Raw genomic sequence first — 21951 nt, 5'->3', positions numbered from 1 at the left:
AATGCCCCCGTATGAAAAAATCCTCCTTAAAAAAAAAAAAAAAAAAAGAATGCAGAGATTGACTGATAAAATGAAACAGAGCATACATTGTAGACACTTGGGACCAGGATGGCCCTGCCAGGCAGTAGGTGAAAGATGGTCTTTCAACACAGTGCTCAATCAGTTTTATATCCATTTAGAAAAATGAAATTTGATCCTTACTTTAGACAACATATACAAAGCACTTCATTATAGGTTCTTAATCTAAACATGAAGTAAAACAATAATGCTTCTAGAAGAAGTCGGAGAATAGCTTCAGAGCCTTAACAAATAGGACACAGAAGGCACTAACTACAAAGGGGAGGTTGAGCCAGTGGACTGCATTAAAATGAAAGAGTCAGACCAGCTCCTTGGTCTGGTGGTTAGGACAGCCAGGTCCCACTTGGCTGATCCCATGGTTTGAGACCTGGACCCTGCAGCTTGAGAAACAAGCTACAGATGTTCCTGCCCATTTACAAGATTATTAACTTTATCAAGAGATTGGGAGCAACCTAAATTTCCATCCACTGTAATTGTATCTGTATAATGGAGTACTATGTGGTTGTAAAATATGTGAAGATGCTTTATGCGCTGATGTAAAAAGACCTATTACTAAAAATGTGTTTTGCAACAGCAAATAATACATATATATGCTGCACTATTTGTATGAGAAGGGGCAGGAGGACAAATATGTGAGTGTGCTTGAATGTGTATAAAACCTCTTTGGGAAGATTAAACAACTGCAGCCTTGTTCTGTCGTGTAGAGAAGGACTGGTGGGTGGGCATGGGAGGCATTTATCTGCATCCTCTCCTGTACCTCCATAGTTTGAACCATATGTTGCCTGATTAAATACACTTGGGAACTTAGTGATCATTTCTTTTTCCCTGCAGACATGGCAAACATGTACGTCCTACTCCGTGCTGTATCCACTGGTTTACCTCATATGATTCAGGAGCTGCAAAATCATATCCACGATGAGGGCCTTAGAGCAACCAGTAACCTTACTCAGGAAAACGTGAGTTGTGCAAGGAGCTGGAGAGTGTTTCTGTTAATCACATTTATCATGGAGTTCATTTAACTTCACTGTTTTAAAGATGGACGACAAAGTCTTACCTTGATGACTAATGAAATGCCTATATTCCAATTTTTGTTGTATTCAGATACTTTAAATCTAGAATTTGTTGGACTCATTTTGGAATGATCAGATTATTAGAAAACTATTGAATAAGATAGGTTGCTTGTGGCCATACAATGTGTAGTCTCACAGAAAAGCGCTCACTGTGGTGTTCTGAGAGCCATTGATGGGGAGGGGCAGGGTAGTGTTGCTAAGCTTTGGTGGTGTGGACACCTGGCTGTTGCTTTCTTTATAGAGTCTTTGAATTTGGTTGCCCAGGAAGCAAATTTAAATTAAAAAATCTTCCCCAGATATATACTTGCTACCTGAAATACCCCTAAAGCCCATGTTTTCAAGAGTACTTGGCCAGTCAATTGGCTACTTACTACAAGTTGCCTTTAAAGTATGTTCCTATAGTCAAGTCTTATTGGGTCACCTTGCTACCACTGGTAATGGCTAATGAGCAAGAACATGAAATGTTACTTCCATGTCTTCTTAATTTTATTTTTAGTTTGCTCTAGGGCACACACACTTGCTAGAGGAAGAGAGAGACAGAGAGAAAGAGAGGGAGGAAGAGAAGGAAAGTGAGAAATCACCTACTGGGGGTGATGGCCACACTTCATTCCCTTATTTTCCATCCTCATCTCTGGATTTCGGGCATGTATGGATATGTCCCTGGCATTTTTCAAGCCCCTAGGTCTGGGACTTAAACCACATAGTTGGCCATGTGGGATACAGGTGCCTTAACGGTCACACTACTGACTGGCCCACTTCTGTCTCTGAAATAAAGCTGTACTTCTCATCTACAATAATCTGTGTATAGACAGCATTATTCAGGAGCACTTATTAGATCACCCTAGCCGATCACCTCAGTTGTAGATTTAGTTATTTATTTTAAGAGAGATTTTTACTATAGAATGTGTACGCTTGCTTGAGAGAGAGAGAGACAGAAAGCAAGAAATCACTTCCCGAGGGATAGGGGTGCATGGCCACAACACAGTCCCTTCTCCTCCATTGCCCTCTTGGGATTGTGGGCACGCACGCAAACGCACCTGGGATGGATTTCAAACCTCCAGGTCTGGGACTTGAACTGTGGTCTGCCATATGGAAGTCCAGCGATTAACCATTATACAATCTGCTGGTCCCATATATTTATTTTTGACAAATATTTATTTAGTTAGTTAGTTTTTAGAGATTTTTGCTATAGGGCATGTGCGCTTGCCAGAGAGGCAGAAAACAAGAACTCAGCCCCCAGGGGGAATGGCCATGCCGCAATTCCTTCTCCTTCGTTCTCTTCTCGGGATTTTGGACATGCATGCACACATGCACACGTGCCCAGCATGTTTTAAACCACCAGTTCTGGGACTCGAACTGCAGTTGACTACATGGGAGTCCAGTAACGTAACCATTACACCATCTGCTGGTTCCAACAAATATTAATTCTTAGTTTTTATCTCCTGCCCCAATAATGCATTATTTTCTCATTTTTATAGAACTATTAGATTATACAAGGAGACTTCAAAAAGTTTATGGGAAAGGGGAATTAAAGTACAAGTTTATTTTTGGTGTACAAAACGCATTAATAATTTCTTTTTTTTTAATTGATAGCTTTTGTCGTAGGGCATGTCCACTTATTGGAAAGAGGCAGTGAGAGGGAAAATGAGAAATGATCCCCTAAGGGGGATGGCCACTCTGGAATTTTCTTCCATCCTCCTCTTGGGATTTGGGGCATGTACATACATGTGCCTGGCATAACTAACAAGCTCCAGGTCCAGGACTCAAACCATGGTTGACCATTTGGGAATCCAGCGCCTAACCATCACACCACCTGCTGGTCCCTCATTAATAGTGTTTTCATGATACGCACTTTCTGTGAACATTCTGATACAGTTTTAGGGTGTTGAATGACGCTGGGTTTAGAAACACAGACTTTGGTGTCAGACGGGACGTGGCAATGCGAGAGAATGTGTTCGTGGTAGACTCAGGTAAATTCAGATGACTTAGCGAAGTGTTAGGTACTAACCATCATAGTTAGCTCTGTTTCGAGGGGTGGCATGTACTGTTGAGATGCTGTGCTTTACAGGCTGGGACCACATGGGAGAGTCCTGGGTTCAGTTCTCTGTCCGACCTTAAAGACTGGCGAAGTGGCATGCACCTGTACTCCCAGCTCCTCCACTTGGGATGCTGAGGCCGGAGAATGGCGAGAGCTCAAGGCTGGCCTGGGACACAGAGCCAGACTTCGTTTAGAAAAGAGCTGGGCATGGAGGCACACATCTGTAGTCCCAGCTAGGTATTTCTTCCCTCTGAGATGTGGGAGCTTATACTGCCCATTCCCAGGGGCCTCTATTCTCGAAGATACTGGACTTAACAATTACATTGGGTTGGAAAAGTCACGACCCATTTTTCTATGTAAAACCTAATACTTATTCTTTCAGCTTCCAGTGACTTTTCAGGCAGGCAGCCTTGTTTATATAACCCTCTGTGTAAGTGACAGGCTGGGCGGGTCAGAGGTTGTTCTTGGTACTCCTAAAATACATTATTCTGGCTGGCCATGCAGTGCAGTGGCTCAGTGCTGGCAGAGGGAGCTGGATTCCTCACGGCCTACCACAGTTTCAGTCTTGGTCCCAGTGGCTTGAAAACATACCAGCCCCTTGCATGTGTGCCAGTACACTGATGGGATAGAGAATTGGAGGAAAAAAAATTGCAGCATAACCAGGAACTCTTAGTGGGTTCATTCTTTCTCTTCCTTTTTCTCTCTCTCTCGTGTGTGTGTGTGTGTGTGTGCCTTCTGGCGAAACAAACTCCATATTTCAACAGAAGAGAGAAGTACACTTTTGTGAAGCTAATTTCAGCATCCGAGTTTTAGATTTTTTAAGACCATCTTAGCTAGAAACGTTTTCTGTGGAGGGGGGGCAGGTGGAGAGAGAGAGAAAGGTGTGTGTGTAAAACATTTGCTTGGAGGAAACATTTGTAAGGTCTGTAATACAACAGATTTTGTCCTTGAAATTCTTAAAATGTGGATTTTTCTTGTATTTTATATTTTTAGATGCCAACACTATTTGTGGAGTCAGTTTTGGAAGTACACGGTAAATTTGTTCAGCTTATCAACACTGTTTTGAATGGTGACCAGCACTTTATGAGTGCACTGGATAAGGTAATTTTAAGATATTCGTACATACATGTATGAGATTTTCTTTATTTTAATGATTATGAATTATTATTATTTATTTATTCAGTCACTACACATCATTTAGATTATAAAGAGATTTTACCCAACATGATATATGCCACACACCAGGTGAGTTGAGAATACTATACACGACATAAAATTGCCTTTTTTAAGGCAATTTCAGGATTAGGCTTCAAAGTGTGAGATTTCTGATGTAGACATGGAGGTTAACTTTAAGTAACTAATTTATATGTGAAAGTCATAAACTAATGTAACTATTTTTTAGTTTGCTATAGGGCACATATATCTGTAAGAGAGACACAGAGAGGAGGAGAGAGAGAAAGTGAGAAAGCACCCCTCAGAGAGATGACCATACCACAATCCCTTTTCCTCCATGTTTCTCTCGGGATTTGGGGCATACACTCACACGCTCCCAGTGTGTTTCTGAAGCTGCCAGACCAGGTCTCAAACTGCACATTCATGGGATCCAGCCACCTTAACCACCATGCCACCTGGCTGACCCCAAATAACGTGACTTTTCGGTTATTACCTGAATGGTTGCAGGTGAGCGCTTATCTTCTAACATGCATCATTTTAGTTACTGTTTCCCCCAGCTCACTAGAGAAGCACGTGCTCTGCAGAGACAGAAAGGCCCAGAAAGGAGAAAGCACCGTCCACGAAGGACAGCCGTCCCTCAGTCCCTTCTTCATTTTTCCATTCAGGATTTTGTTCATGCACACACACATGCCCAGAATGTTTCTCTACCCTCTGGGTCCGTGACGAGAACTGCATAGTTGGCCATGTAGATTCTAGCGTGTTTCTCTACCCTCTGGGTCCGTGACAAGAACTGCATAGTTGGCCATGTAGATTCTAGCAGCCTTAACCACCACACTGCTGGCCCTTAATGCTCTGTTCTTTCTTCTATTTTTTTTAAAGAATTATTTTATTTAACTTTATTTATTTTTAATTTGACCAAAGAGGGGCAGAGAGTGAAGGTGTGGGGGTGGGTAGGAGGGGTGGAAGGGTGGGCGTTGGGGGTGGAGGCAGTAAGAAAGCAAGCCTCCAGGTCCGGGATTCAAACTACGGTCAGCCATGTAGGAGTCCAGTGCCCTTAACTACCATGCCACCTGCCAGACCCGGGCCCTTAATATTCTAAAGTGCTGATACTTGCTTTGAGTATAATATTTAGGGTATATTGAATAATATTTTAAAGAAAAATAAATATATTTTGCAAACTTTTGAGTTTTAATATTCTTTTTTTTAAAAGAAATTATTTATTAGGGACCAGCACTTAGCGTAATGGCTATATCACTGGACTCCCACGTAGTTGACTGCGGCTCGAGGTCCGGACCCGGCAGCTTAAACTCACACCGGGCATGTGTGCGTGCATGCCCAAGATCCTGAGGAGAATGGAGAAGGGATTGTGGCGTGGCCATCTCCCCTGGGGGGGGCGATTTCTTGCTTTCTGTCTCTCTGTCTCTCTGTCTTCCTCTGTCTCTCTGGCGAGTGCACGCACCCTATAACAAAAACCTCTCCAACAACAACAACAACAACAAATTATTTATTCTATTCTATTTATTTATTCATTTATTTTAATTTGACCAGAGACGGACACAGCGAGGGAAGAAAGCAAGCCACCAGATCTGGGACTCGAACCATGGTTGGCCCTGTGGAAATATCCAGCGCCTCAACTACCAAACCACCGACTGGTCCCAGATTTAATATTCTTTAAGGGAAATTTGCTTACAGCTTGTTTCCAGGTAGAAATGTAGTGTTGGGCCAGCCTGTGGCATGGTGGTTAATGTCAGCTGGACCCACATGGCCGTTCAAGCCCCAGACCTAATGGCTTCAGAAAGAGGCCAGTCGTGTGTGTGTGTGTGTGTGTGTGTGTGTGTGTGTGTGTGTGTGTGTGTGTTTCCCAGATTCCAAAGTAGGGAAGATGAAAGAGAAGGGACTGTAGCATGATCATTCTCAAAGGAGAGATACTTTCTCAATGCCCTCTCTCTTTTTCTCTTTCTCTCTTTCTCTCCTTCCCTGTGTGTCTCTGTCAGGGAGACATGCCCTCTGGCAAAATGTTTTTAAAAAGTAGTGTCATTGGTGTTTAAATGTCAATAGGAGCAGGATATGTAATTATTATATAATTAGGACTCTAGAGTTTGCCCTATGATGGAAATGAAAACTACTAAACACTGTTAACGGAACCTCCCCCAAGTGCTGTGTGGAGTGGAGTGGAGATTTGGGACGTGCAGGGCACAGCAGCGTTGAGCCCGCTGTGATTTGCCCTCTTGCTGTAGCTAATTCCCGGCCTGTTTCTCGGTAGGCCCTTACGTCAGTTGTGAATTACAGAGAGCCCAAGTCTGTCTGCAGAGCTCCTGAACTGGTAAGTTTCATGGTTGCTGTAGAATTGTGAACTGTGGGAGATGCCGAATTTTTTTGTGTGTGGCATATTTTAGAAGAATAGATGAAAAATTAACAGCATTTTATGTGATTTGATATTTCTTTAAGATATACAATAGACCATGAATCTCTTCTAAAGAAATAAGTGAAGGAGAAAATATTTCCATTTACAAAGTTGAGTTTTTTTTTTTTTTAAATAATTATTTTATTTAACTTTATTTAGTCATTTTAATTTGACCAGAGAGGGACAGAGAGACAGAGAGAGAGAAAGATGGAAAGTGAGAAACAAGCCACCAGGTCCGGGACTCAAAATGTGGTCAGCCATGTTGGAGTCCAGCGCCCCTAACCACCACACCACCTACTGACCCCTGAAAAGTTGAGTTTTAAAGTGTAGTGTATCTGCTTTGAAGTAGTTTCCTTTCCTTTTCTTAGAGATTTTGTTGTATCTAAAATCTAAAGGAAATGGGATGGTAAATTTTTGATAACTTTTGAAGGAGACTTGTAAGATTGCCAAAGGACTTGTTCAATGTCAAAAAGTGTTGTACCATAGAAAATTCGCCTACGTGTTCTTTTAGAAATTGGTGTTACTGGGCTGGCTGCATAGCCTGGTGGTTAGGGTAGCCAGATCCCACAAGGCTGGACCTGGAGACTTGAGAAACACTCTGAGTGTGTGTGTGCACATGCCCAGAATCCCACAAAGGAGAGCCAGAGGGGGGGGGTTTTTGTTTTTATCATGCTACATGGGAGTGGGGGCGTGCCTTCTCCTCTCTCTCTGGGGAGCACATATGCAGTGTAACCCCCCTCCCCAAAATGAAATAAACTTACATTACCTGTGTCAATGCCTTGTTAGATTTTTACCTGTTCCTAGTTTTAAAAAATGTGTCTATCTTATGATGTATTTTCTAAGTTGTTAGTTTATGCTCATGACTTTTAGAACCTGAGCTAGGATGGCTTGACCCTGTCCATTGATCTTCCTTTGCATTATGCCACTTTGCCTCCTTTGCAACCTATGTGCACAAGGGCCCCTTCTAAGATTTATGATCAATTTCTATTTGAGCTTGCCAAGTACTGTGACAACTTACTAAAGAAGTCAGCAAAAGGGATGACTGAGAATGAAGTGGAAGACAAACTCACGAGCTTCATTACTGTTTTCAAGTACATCGATGATAAGGATGTTTTCCAAAAGGCAAGTTGCGAATAGGAGCTTTGTTTGTGTTTTAGTCAGCTTCAATTTATAGGCTGGACCTGGAGACTTGAGAAACACTCTGAGTGTGTGTGTGCACATGCCCAGAATCCCACAAAGGAGAGCCAGAGGAGAAGGGATTGCGACATGACCATGCTACATGGGAGTGGGGGCGTGCCTTCTCCTCTCTCTCTGGGGAGCACATATGCAGTGTAACCCCCCTCCCCAAAATGAAATAAACTTACATTACCTGTGTCAATGCCTTGTTAGATTTTTACCTGTTCCTAGTTTTAAAAAATGTGTCTATCTTATGATGTATTTTCTAAGTTGTTAGTTTATGCTCATGACTTTTAGAACCTGAGCTAGGATGGCTTGACCCTGTCCATTGATCTTCCTTTGCATTATGCCACTTTGCCTCCTTTGCAACCTATGTGCACAAGGGCCCCTTCTAAGATTTATGATCAATTTCTATTTGAGCTTGCCAAGTACTGTGACAACTTACTAAAGAAGTCAGCAAAAGGGATGACTGAGAATGAAGTGGAAGACAAACTCACGAGCTTCATTACTGTTTTCAAGTACATCGATGATAAGGATGTTTTCCAAAAGGCAAGTTGCGAATAGGAGCTTTGTTTGTGTTTTAGTCAGCTTCAATTTATTTTGCGCTTTAAACCATAAGGAAGGAACTAATCTTTTAAAATATTTTTAATGTAGTTCTACGCAAGAATGCTGGCAAAACGTTTAATTCATGGGTTATCTATGTCTATGGATTCTGAAGAAGCCATGATCAATAAATTAAAGGTAATCGAAACCTCCAGTAATGACTCTACCAGCACACAGACATGTTCACTGCAGCTCTGCTTTAAAATCCAGAAACTGGGTAAAAGGGCGTGCCCCTCCCGTGGGATATGTAGATGCTGTATTGGAAGGACAAGATCCATGTATATTGATACAGAAAGAGCCGTAGATTATCAGTGTTAAAGGTTCTAGTATTACTTATAAATGGACATCCCTAAATATTTCTTTTAAGTACAAGTTTTAGGTGCAATTGAATTTCATTTCATTTTTACATCATTTTAACTTACACACTGATACATTATTTATGTTTACCCTGAGTTATTGAAGAGTTGAGAACTTTTCTGCACAGAAGACATTGAATATAATGAGTACTCCTTTTTAAACCTACCAAAAGAAAACTTATTTTTTTAGTTTTAACGTAATATTACTTGGGTCAGTCCTGTAAGCACAATGGTTGGGGAGCCAGACCCCACCTGGCTTACTGGGTTCAAATTCCTGGTGGCCTGAAAATCATGGAAGTAACGTTAACTGAACACGAAGCTTCTGATATCCTGAAATTAGAGTCAGGTATTCCAACCTGGTTGTGATGGAGTTTTGAATGATTTCAAGTATACATTTCTTTCTTTCTTTCTTTCTTTTTTTAAATGTGTCATGACTTTTTATTTTTTAAGAATTATTTTATTCTTATTTATTTATTTATTTTGATTTGACTAGAGAGGGACAAAGCGAGAGAGAGGGAGAGGGAAAGTGAGAAAGTAAGCCACCAGGTCTGGGACTTGAACCGTGGTTGACTATGTGGGAGTCCAGTGCCTCAACCACATGCCACCTGCTGGCCCCAAGTATGCATTTCTTCAAATCTCAGTAGATGGTATTAAAAATATGAGTAAATACCCTCCTTTTTTAAAAATTGAACTACTGGCTAGAGTGTTTACAGTAATTTTCATGTACATTTAATACTATCTATAAACCCTATAAGGTGCCTTACATATAATAATGAATAATTATGCAGTGTTGAGATAAGATATAGAGATTTAAAAAAAAAATTCAAGTTTATTTATTTATTTCTTCCAAGAGTGAGGGAGGCAGCACCCATAACAGGGTCCTCACACTATCAACACCCTCTGCTTCAGCCAGTGCTGGCTAATGGACACACACGTGCCTTGACTGTTCAGGGAAATCTCTGAATAGGAACCGAGAACCTTCCCATGAGGGTCAGCCTTGCAGAGTGTCGTGTTTTACTGCCACACCACCATCCTCCCATAAAATAATTTTTTTAAGAGAAATTTATTGTTTAATAAATATGTGTTTTCATTCACTTATTTATTCTGCTTTTAAAAAGACATAGGTTTTTGGAAAGCTTTGAGTAGTTGCTTTGGGTTATGAATAATGTAGGCCTTGGTTGTAAGCATACATGTGAGGACCTTCGACCAAAGACCTAGAAGTAGCAAGCAACATGGTCTGTTTGTTAATTAGTGTGGTTTCTTATTTTTCTTTTTAATTCATAAATTTTTTTATTCCTTTTTTTTCCTACAGCAAGCCTGTGGTTACGAGTTTACCAGCAAGCTGCATCGGATGTATACAGATATGAGTGTCAGTGCCGATCTCAACAATAAGTTTAACAATTTTATCAAAAACCAAGACACAGTAATAGATTTGGGAATTAGCTTTCAAATATATGTTCTGCAGGTATGAACATGTGCTTTACTGTGGGCATTTACTCACCACTGCCTCATCTGCCCCGCAGGACTAGGAATGGATGCCCAGTCACATTGTCGCGTCTGTGGGTTACGGCTTCCAGTTTATATGCTATGTTGAGTTGGAGTAAAACGTGCCATAAGAGCAGTAGTCATGGGTTTTATTAACATTTTGAGAAAGAGAAAAATATGGTCTTAGTCCCTTAAATTATTTTATAAATGCTTACTTTCAAGTTAGATATTGATCTGTTTTAACTTTTCTCTTTCTAGGCTGGTGCATGGCCTCTTACTCAGGCTCCTTCATCTACGTTTGCAATTCCCCAGGAATTAGAAAAAAGTGTACAGATGGTAAGTTTGGAGGGACTCTCTGAGGAGACTTAAAATTTATGGAAAAATGGAATTAAAGTATGAGTTTATATTGACACAAATTAATTCTGAAATCCATGCATAGTTTTTTATAATTTGCATTTCCATGAACTTATGAATACCCCTTATATTAGAAGACTTAAAACATTTTAATAATTGTCAAATATATTGTGAAAATATTTTTTCAAAACGTTAAGGAGTGGGACCGGCAGTTAGCGTAATGGCTATGTTACTGAACTCCCATGTAGTCGACCGCGGTTCGCGTCCTGGACCCGGTGGCTTAAACTCACACCGGGCGTGTTGTGTGCGTGCCCAGGATCCCGAGAGGAGAATGGAGGAGAAGGGATTGCGGCGTGGCCATCCCCCCTGGGGGGGTGATTTCTCACTTTCTGTTTCTCTGTCTGTCTGGCGAGCGCACGCGCCCTATATCAAAAACCTCTCCAAAAAAAAAATGTTAAGGACTCATGTGATATAAAAATATATTCAGCAATATAGTCAATTTGACTTTATTTATTTTTTTTTTAAGAGAAGAGTATTGCTATAGAGTACGTGCACTTGCCAGAGAGACAAAAAGCGAGAAATCACTTCCCAGAGAGGGGATAGTCACACCGCAGTCCCATCTCCTCCTTTCTCATCTCAGGATTTTGACATGCGTACACATGCGCCTAGTGTAAGTTTTTTTTTTTTGGAGAGATTTTTGCTATAGGGTGCGTGCGCTCACCAGACAGACAGAGACATAGAGACAGAAAGCGAGAAATCGCCCCCCGGGGGGATGGTCACGCCGCAGTCCCTTCTCCTCCATTCTCCTCTCGGGATCTTGGGCACGCACGCACACGCGCCCGGCGTGAGTTTTAAGCCACCGGGTCCAGTACGCAAACCGCGGTCGACTACGTGGGAATCCAGCGACGTAGCCATTACGCTAACTGCTGGTTCCCGTCTACATGGAAGTCCAGCAATGTAACCATTATACCATCAGCTGGTCTCTCAGTCTGCCCTTTAAGAAGAATGTAAGTTATTGCAGTTACTCATATTAAAACGAAGGTACCAAGAATATCGTACAGTTACCTATCAAAACTCATCTCTTGTTCCTAATAACTATGCTAAGCAGTTTTAAATCACAAAAATTTTGCTATTTGTTCCCCCCACACACATTTTATTGATCACACGATTTCTTATATAATCATACTACTTTCAGTTGGAGGTTCAGCTGGTAATTTCAAGAAAAGCAGTTTTAACTTTAATAAATCAAAGAAATGCTAAGGAATTTTGCTTAAAACTTAAAGCCAGAAAACAGGTTAGGATTCTGTTCAAATAGTAGGTACATGAACCTATCGATAGCTCAAGACAGGACAAAAATCCTTAAAACCAGAAAACAAAGCCTAGAAGAAAATCAACAATGTTTTAGTCAAAAGTCATAAAATGCTGTTTCACCAATTCAGTCCCATATACTTAGTCTATCTTCTATCTTCTGTTGTGGTTTAATCTTAATTTAATCTTCCCGATTAAATTCTGGGATATAATATTCAGCTCCAGGCTTGTCCCCACGATCTCACAATTAAGTTGGTCATTTTCTTAGTTTTTGAACTCTTATTTCTGTGTGTCTGTATTTAATTTTCCTAGTGTAGCATTCCCTTGAGAATTTCTTAGAGATCCGGTCTGGTGTTGGTAAATTCCCTTAGGTTTTGTTTATCTGAGAATGTTGTTGTCTTTTCTTCACATATGAAGGATAATCTTGCCAGGCATAGTATCTTTGATTATAATTGCTTTTCCCTTAACACTTTGAATATATTTTCCCATTCTTTCCTTGCTCGCATTGTTTCCGATGAGAGGTCTGCTGTTAGCCTGATGGGTAGGTAACTTAACCATTTCTCTCTTGCCAATCTTAGTATCTTGTCATTGTGGTTTTGGTCAATCTGGCTATAATGTGTGTTGGAGAAGATCTCCTTGAGTTGATTCTATTTGGGTTTTTTTGTATTTCTTGGGACTGGATCTAGTTTTGGAAAGTTTTCTTGTAGGATTTTGTGGAGTAGATTATCAATGCCCTTATGAGTCCCTTCGCCTTCTGAGCTACCAATTATACAGATGTTTGGATGTTTGATGGTATCTAGTATTTCTTACATATTCTCATTTTTTGGAGACAATTTTCTCAGTCTTTGTGGTAGATTTTTCTAGGCCAACAATTTTCTGTGTCTTAGATTCTATTTCCTGTACGATCTATTCTGCTTTTAATACTTTCAAGGGAGATTTTGACTTCCTGTATTATAGCCTTCATCTCTAACAGGTTCATTTGATTCTTTTTAAAGTGTGTAATTTCTCTTTTAGATCTTACAAGAATTTCCTCACCTTCTGGAACTCGTCAGCTCCTTTCTCCTGCCTCTTCTGCAGTTCATTGTCTCTGTTCTCTTCCATCTCTGTTAGCTTCATCGTTATGAATGTTCTAAATTCTTTATCAGACATTTTCATGATTTCCATTGAACTGTCTGTAGATGAAGATGAGTTATTCTTTTCCCTTGGAGGAGAGGTATTTTCTTGCTTTCCCATATTTCTTGTGGCCCTACAGTGATTTCTAGTCACCTGATGGATGGTGTGTTTCTTCCTAATTCTTGAAATTTAATCTGAGCATTCAGGAATGTGCAGAAGAAAAAGATCTAGAATCTCTTTGCCATTCCTTTTTTATCCCTTTGTGCAGCAGATTCAGTGGGTATTGAGGAATATGTTAACCCTAATAGTATTTGTACTTGCTAGATGTTTGGCTGTGCTTCCCTTAGATCTATCTAGAAACACAAAGAATGGAGATTGAGAAGCAGAGTGATGAGATAAAAGAAGAAAAGGAAACAGAGAGAGAGAGAAAAGGAAAAAAAAGAAAAGCAAAAAACAAAGAAACAGAAAAAGAGGAAAAAAATGATTTTTTTTAAAAAAAGCAAAAAATAAAAAACTGTGCAACATAGTGCACACCACACAGTATCACTAGTTCTCAGGAGCCATGGAGGAGTCTTCTTCTGAAGGCCTGCCCCTTCTTTCTCCACTCGAGTTTGTGGGCTAGAGGCTGAATTATCAATAGAAAATCTTCATTTTTTTCTAAATCACAGAAATTTTGATAATAGAGGAAAGTTTAGAACCCAGCACTGCAAAAAAGTCATGTTTTACTTTTTCATTTGAATTTGGAGCCAGCTTTTAGTTAGTTAGTTAGTTTTTTAGTTAGTTAGGATATGTGTGCTTGCCAGAGACAGAGAGAGGGAAAGTGAGCAATCATCCCCCAGAGCGGTGGAACATGCAGAAATCTCTTCTCCTTTATTCTCCTGGGATTTAGAGCGTGCACGCACTTACAGCTGGTGAGTCCAGTGCCTTAACTACCAGGCCATTTACTGGCCTAAGAGACAGGTTTTTTTGTTGTTGTTTGTTTGTTTGTTTCAAGAGACAGGGTTTTTTTTTGTTGTTTGTTTGTTTGTTTGTTTGTTTTAAGTTTATTTCTTTCTTCCACAAGTAAGAGAAACAAAGTCAGAAAGAGAGGAGGAAAATAGGGTCCTAACGTTCCACTCCACGCCAGCTTGAGTCAGTCCTGGAGATGGGCCAGCACTTCGCTGGGTACTTAGGGAGGTGTCTGTACTTGACCAGGAACCTCCGCATGGGGGACTGCCTCATGGCGTCTCGTTTTCTTCTGTGCCACTCTCTCTCTCTCTTTAATCTCCAAAACTGCTCATGCCTGCTAGAGTGAGACGGAGGAAGAAGGAAGAGGCCCCCCTGAGGTACGGCCACGTCGCAGCCCTTCTCCGTTCCTTTATCTGTTAGATGTGGGGCACACTTGCATGTGCATTCAGTGTGTTTTTCAAGCTGCTGGGGCCAAGGCTCAGACACCGTCATATACAGGGGACTCGGTTCCCTTAGCCACCAGGCCACAGGGCCAGCCCAACTCCTGAGTCTTTTTTTTTTTTTTTTAAAGAATTGCTTAGTTTTATTTCTCATTATTATTATTATTATTATTAAATTTGCTACAGGGCATGTGCACGAGAAAGAAAGCTAGCTACCAGGCCCGGGACTCAAACCACAGTTGGCCATGTGGGAGTCCAGTACCTTAAACACCACACCACCTGCTGCTCTACTCTGAGCCATTTTTATACCTTATTTCCTTGTAATATTTTCATTTTTCATGTTATAATATAGGCAAACACATATGGAAAAAAATAAACTGATGCTAGAAAATGTAAGTGGAATTGCTTTATATTGTGGCTGAGTATATACCCTAGAATCCTGAACCAACCCACGGCCTGGCGGTTAAGGGAACTGGATCCCACATGGCCAACTGAGCGATTTGATTCCTTGACCTGGTGGCTTGAAAACACACCGAGGGCATGCGCGTGTGTGCCTAAAATTGTGGCAGGAAGGAGAAATGGAGAGTCCCATGAGGAATGCTTTCTCCCTCTCCTGTCTCTCTCGTGAGTGTATGTGCTCTCGAGCAAACTAAAAAAGAAAAGAAACCCTAGAAACCTTAGCAGAAAGCTTTTGAAGAGACTGGGATATATTATTTTAAAAGTAACTTTATTGAGATACAATCCATATAGAATACAGCTCACTTATTTAAAGTAACAGTTTCAGTGACTTTTTAAGTTGTTGTCGGAAGGCATGTTCCTCTCACCAGAGAAAAGGAGAGGGTAAGTAACCCCCAGTGGGTTGTGGTCTCACTGTGAGACTTTTCCCTTCATTTTTCTATTGCATTAGGATTGGGGCCCACATGTACGCCTGTCTGATGTGTTTTTGAAGCTGCTGGGACTGAGATTTGAACCACAGTTGGCCATGTGGGATCTAAGTTTCTCTGCACAGGGCTTGACTGGTGTGCTACTGGGCCAGCCATAGGCATCTCCTTTCCGTCTCTGTAGATTTCCCCCTCCTGGACATCCCGTGTAAATGGATTCCTGTCAGATGCAGTCCTTTGTAACTAACTCGAGCCACTTACCTTGATGTTATCAAAGTCCGTATTACAGTGTGTATCAGTTCATTTCTTTGTATTGCCAAATAATATCCCATGGTGTCGTAATACCGCATTTGATTTAACCACTCATTATTACGACATTCAGGTTGTTTCCACCTTCCTAGTGTTTTAATAGTGCTGCTGTGAATGTTTGTAAACCAATTTTTTAGTAAACATGTTTTCATTTCTCATGAAACTCACCTCTTTGATTCTCTAACTCACTCAAAAGAGGCTTCTGATTTCTTGATGGGATGGAAGTTGGCTGGCAGTTTTTTCCCGGAGAAAACTTCATCAGTCCTTTAGCAATCTCACATTTGGGCAGTGACTTTAGATTTTGAACCATCAAGTTACGTGCACATTTATGGCATTCCAAACAAAAATGTTGAGACCAGCAGATGGCGTAATGGTTTTGTCTCTGGACTCCCATGTAATCAACTGCAGTTTGGGTCCCAGACCTGGTTGCTTAAAACTCATGCTGGACACGTGTGCACCCAAGATTCCGAGAGGAAGATGGAAGTGAAGGGATTGTGGTGTGGCCATCCCCTCTGGGGGGCGATTTCTTGATTTCTGTCTCTCTGGCGAGCGCATGTGCCCTATGGTAAAAATCTCTCTTAAAAAAAAAAAAGTGAGTGCTATACCAACAAAACTAAAGTTGGACACAAAGAAGTAACAGTACAAAAAACAACCAAGAAGAAGGCCATCCTAATGGTAGGGGCAAGTCCAGCGTTGAATGTTAACTTCTAGAGTTTATATGGGAAGGTCAGACCACAGTAACACTGCAAATTCAATAGAAGAGAGATTAACTCCATGAGATTTAGATTATTACCAGTGGTGAAATAGAATTTTATGACTTTTTACTAAAACATTAGTGATTTTCTTCTATGCTTTGTTTTCCATAGTTAAGGACTTTCTCTTCTCTTGAACTGTTGACAGGTTCTTCTATCTACTGTTTGAACTGAATCCTAACCTTTCTCCTGGCTTTAAGTCTGAAGCAAATTTCTCTTAAGATTTTTTTGATTTTGATCTATTAAAACTAAAACTGTTTTTCTTGAAATTAAAAATGCATTCAAAAAATATATATTTAGTGACCGCAGTAAGTGACATAGCCCCAGCTAGGTGTACTTTATAGTATGTTCATTCTACTCACTGAGGTTCATGCCTGAAGTTGGACATGTATCCATGGATATGTATGTATCAGCTGTGCTTGCCATGGAAAGTAGTTAGATTAATTAAGGTCTGTAGTGCATCAGTAAAATGTGAAAGATAAATAAATGGCATGGAAAGTAAAAAAAGAAAAATTTTTTTATTATACTCCTAGAGATAGTAGCAGTGGAGACACCAGCAGGTGGCGTAATGGTTACATCACTAGACTCCCGTATAGTTCCCTGCAGTTTGAGTCCTGGACCTGGTGATCTAAAAATTCATGCCAGGCATGTGTGCGTATGTGTTCAAAATTCCAAAAGGAGAATGGAGGAGAAGGGATAGTGGCATGGCCATCCCCCTGGGGATGATTTCTGGCTTTTTGTCTTTCTGTCTCTCCAGTGAGCACATATGCTTTATAGCAAAATATCTCTCTTTAAAAATAAAAGAGGGGTGCTGACAGTAGATATTTGTGTCTCCGAGTTAAGTTTCTACTTTGTTTCTTTTTTTTTTTTTGGGGGGGTTTCTGCTATAAGGCACATTTGCTCACCAGAAAGACAGAGAGAGACAGAGAGACAGAAAGTGAGAAATCATGCCCCAGGGGGGAATGACCATGCCACAATCCCTTCTCCTCCATTCTCCTCTTAGGATCTTGGGCATGCACGCACACAATGCCTGGTGTGAGGTTAAGCCACCAGGTCCAGGACTTGAACTGTGATCAACTACATGGGAGTCCAGCAACATAGCCATTACACCATCTGCTGGTCCCTCGTTTCTTTTAAAATAGGATTATAAACAAAATACTGCAGACTCTGGAATTGTAACTTTTGGTTTCCAATGTCTTATGTCATTTACTACTCTCTGAATTTGGGCAAATAACTCTCTAGCCTTCTGTTAGCTGGTCATCGTGCTACGTCAGGGTGCTGGGTTGAGAGTGCGGAGAGGAGCCCCGTGAAGCACTCGGCCTGGTACGTGTGACAGTACTGAGTGAGCGGTAGCTAAGAGTGGAAGTAGGCCCACGTGTAGTGGTGCTAGGAGTGGTGCTGCTAGGGTGGCATACCTAGCCAGGTTGGTCTCAGGGTACCAGAATAAGGGATTTTTGGAATAGGAGTCTAACTGAGAGGACTTTTATTTAATTAATTTATTTATTTATTTATTTTGCCAAAGGTGCGTGCACTTGCTGGAGAGAGACTGAGAGAAAGGGAGGTGAGAAATCATCCTGGCAGAAGAGTCACACTGCATATTCTCTTTTTTTTTTTGAGAGGTTTTTGCCATAGGGCACATGCGCTTGCCAGATAGAGAGAGACAGATAGACAGAAAGCAAGAAATCGCCCCCCCAGGGGGGATGGCCATGCCGCAATCCCTTCTCCTCCATTCTCCTCTCGGGACCTTGGGCACCCACCCACACGCGCCTGGCGTGAGTTTTAAGCCACCGGGTCCAGGACGCGATCCGCGGTCAACTACGTGGAAGTCCAGCGAAATGGCCATTACGCTAACTGCTGGTCCCAAGTCACACTGCATTCTTTTCTCCTTTCTCCTCCCAGAATTTTGGGCACACACACACACACACACACACACACACACACACACACACACACACACGACCAATGTGTGCGTCAGGCTGCTGGGTCCGGGACTCAAATCGCAGGGATCCAGTGCCTTGACCACTATGCAACCTGCTGGCCCTAAGGGAGGACTTTTCCCATGTACTTTGAAAAGGGAGTGTATCCCAGACTGTCTTAGAAACTACATGAATAAAGAAAAGCGTTTGTGCGAGCATCCATTGGGTGGTCAGAGAAGGCCCCAGTTAATAACTGTGTGTTGTGCAGAAAGGTAAGTGCACACTATGGGCCAAGGACGGGGTATCCTGGTCAAGGATTCTGATATATTTGTGACCACGTGTGAGAGAAAGCTGGCCCTTTCTTGCTGACAGTGTGAAATCTGATTTCTTCTTGGAACCCAGTAGTGGTGCAGCCAGGCCCAGGGGAGAGATCCAAGGGTCTCCCTGAGCAGGATAGGTGTGTGACCTGTGCTGCCTGATGCTGTGGGTGGAGCCTAGCAGAGTGACCTGTTTGGGGTAACCCCTCCTCCTTTCTTAAAAGAAATAAATGAATACACTTAAAAATATATTTCTTCTAAGACCCTTAGAGAGTGGGGGCTGGCAGAAATAGCTTCCTTTTAACTGTATATTTTTCTTTCATCCTCCATGAAATAATTATTCTCCAATCAAGTTTTTTTTTAATTTCTTAAATTGAATTATTAATATATGGCCATCAGGTTTTAGTTTCCTTGTTTACAAATAGAAAGTGAATTTCAAGGAAAAGGCAGAAAATAGAATTAAGTGTGAATTTATTTTGCTGCAGAAAGTTTTTGAAATATGATACTCATTTTCCATGAGCTTCTGTTTTCTGAGAACTTTTTAAGTTTGATATTCAGAAATATTGTTCTCTCCGGTTGGATGATCTGCCTGCCAGTAGAGGGAGTTTGTCCTTTATTATTTTCACAGGAGATCCAAGCATTCAATTTCATTTCATAGGATTGAAAACTGTGTCCCTTTTTAAGGTCTTTTGAGACTAATTTATGCCTTCAGAGGGCACTGGAAACATGCTGTCCTTGATATTTGCTTTAAAATGAGCTCAGTCAACATACTTGTCTTACTAATCAACTTTGATAACATAATGATTTAATAATACACCAAGCAAAGTTTACATAACTTTGGCCTTCATAGTACCAGGCAAACTTTTTTTTTTTTGGAGAGAGATTTTAACTATAGGATGTGTGTGCTCACCAGAGAGACACAAAGTGAGAAATCACCCCCCAGGGGGATGATCATGCTACAATCCCTTCTTTTCCCTTCTCCTCTAGGGACTTTGGGCATGCATGTACACATCCTTAACGTGAGGTGTTTTTTTTTTTGGAGAGATATTCACTATAGGGCACATGCGCTCGCCAGACAGACAGAGAGACATTAGAGACAGAAAGCGAGAAATCACCCCCCAGGGGGGATGGTCACGCCGCAATCCCTTCTCCTCCATTCTCCTCTCAGGATCTTGGGCACGCACACACACACGCGCCCAGCGTGAGTTTTAAGCCACCGGGTCCAGGACGTGAACTGGGGTCGACTATGTGGGAGTCCGGCGACAGAGCCATTACGCTAACTGCTGGTTCCCCTTAGTGTGAGTTTTAAGCCACCGGATCTGGGACTCAAACCGTGGTTGGCTATGTGAGAGTCTAGCAACGTGACTATTACGCCATCTTCTGGTCCACCAGGTGAACTTTGTATGGTTCCCTTCGGAGCTGAACCTTTTTGATTTTGACTACATTGACTAGACATAGATATGAGTCTCTGTAATGAGATTTTAAATTCAAGGATAAAGGAGTAATTTCTTCAGCATATTGATAACATTATCAATAACATGTTACTGCTTAGTAATAACTTCTGGAAGTGTAAAGAGGTAAGACACATTGGCAGGACCAGCAGATAATGGTTACGTCTCTGGACTCACGTAGTTGACCATGGTTCAAGTCCCAGACCTGGCAACTTAAACTTACGCAGTGTGCATGTTCATGCATGCCAAGATCCCGAGAGGAGAATGGATAAGAAGGGATTGTGGCGTGGCCATCCTTCCTAGGGGGTGATTTCTTGCTTTCTCTCTCTGGCAAGCACACATGCCCTATAGCAAACATCTCTCTTTTTTTTAAAAAAAGGAAGAAAGACATGTTGAATTATATATATGTATCTTAAAGCTAGTTTTACACTTACATTATTTATAAACATTTTTTATATTTGAGTGTCTCATTTTCAAAATGTTTTAGTTTGCTTTTGTCCTCAAGTTCACTGATTTATTGATAAGTTGTGAGCTATACAGTGGTGATTGAATTTCATATGGTGTAAAGTTTGATATACAAATAAAAGCTTTAGGTATGTTACTAATGGCACGTTATGTTAAAATGTGTATAGTTCTGGGGGACCAGCAGTTAACGTAATGGCTATGTCGTTGGACTCCCATATAGTCGACCGCAGTTCTCATCCTGGACCCGGTGGCTTAAAACTCACGCTGGGCACGTGTGCGTGCGTGCCCAAGATCCTGAGAGGAGAATGGAGGAGAAGGGATTGTTGCGTGGCCATCCCCCCGGGAGGGTGATAGAACTGGGACAGTATCTATGTGATCTTGGTAAGGGTCTGCAGAGATGTGTTTGCTTATCTGTAAAACAAGAAGGTATGCAAATAGACTGTAATGTCTTTTCTAACAATAACTGATTTTTTTTAGTATGACGATAACTAGATGCATTATAGTAGCTAAAATTAATTTGATTGTTTTTTGTTTTTGTTTCATTTACAGTTTGAATTATTTTATAGCCAGCATTTCAGTGGAAGGAAACTTACATGGTTACATTATCTCTGTACGGGTAAGATGCATTTGATTATATCTAATTTTTTTAATCTATTTGACACAATTATGTTAATTTAGAAGATTTCCTGTAGCCCAAGTGTAGTTTTTAACTCCATTCTCTTTGTGTGCCTTTTTGGTCACTATTAAAGCAGCTAATACTGGAGTGCGAGTACGGACCTTTCTAATAGTTACGTAACTGTGCAGCTTGCCACAGTGCTGCTTTTTAAGAACTCTTCTGAAGATTATAATGATCTATAGACATTAGGAAATATTTAGATAGACCAGCTGGTGACGTGGTGGTCATGGCAGCTGGATTCCAAATGGCTGACTGCACGGTTTGAGTCTTGGACCGGGCAGCTTGAGAAACACACTGGACATGTGGACATGTGCCCAGATCTTGACAGGAGAAACCAGAGAGCGAGTCTGCAAGTGATTGTCCCCCACGGGGGTTGCCTGCTGTCCCTCTGTCCTTCTGCCTGCTGTCTCTCTGTCCTTCTGCCTGCTGTCTCTCTGTCCTTCTGCCTGCTGTCTCTCTGACTCTCTGCCTGCTGTCTCTCTGACCTGTTGCCTGCTATCTCTCCGACCCGCTGCCTGCTGTCTCTCCGACCCTCTGCCTACTGTCTCTCTGACCCTCTGCCTGCTGTCCCTCCGACCCTCTGCCTGCTGTCCCTCGGACCCTCTCCCTGCTGTCTCTCGGACCCTCTCCCTGCTGTC

General features: G+C 41.5%; 1 protein-coding gene across 3 annotated transcripts in view; it reads left to right on the top strand.

The window, feature by feature from the left end:
- Positions 1–21951, top strand: part of CUL2 (cullin 2) — a 124465-nt gene that overhangs the window by 83018 nt on the left and 19496 nt on the right. For all 3 annotated transcript variants that reach the window (XM_006158316.3, XM_006158315.3, XM_027775628.1), the window contains 8 exons: positions 910–1034; positions 4180–4287; positions 6623–6682; positions 7757–7885; positions 8594–8680; positions 10211–10363; positions 10642–10719; positions 21187–21253. In XM_006158316.3, coding sequence (XP_006158378.1) covers positions 910–1034; positions 4180–4287; positions 6623–6682; positions 7757–7885; positions 8594–8680; positions 10211–10363; positions 10642–10719; positions 21187–21253 — 807 coding nt within the window. The remainder of the gene's footprint in view (positions 1–909; positions 1035–4179; positions 4288–6622; positions 6683–7756; positions 7886–8593; positions 8681–10210; positions 10364–10641; positions 10720–21186; positions 21254–21951) is intronic.

This window comes from Tupaia chinensis, unplaced genomic scaffold (genome assembly GCF_000334495.1).
Source record: "Tupaia chinensis unplaced genomic scaffold, TupChi_1.0 Scaffold000578_2, whole genome shotgun sequence".
NCBI classification, from domain to species: domain Eukaryota; kingdom Metazoa; phylum Chordata; class Mammalia; order Scandentia; family Tupaiidae; genus Tupaia; species Tupaia belangeri.
The sequence above is the reverse complement of the archived record's forward strand: the minus strand, read 5'-3'. Positions and strand labels throughout refer to the sequence as shown.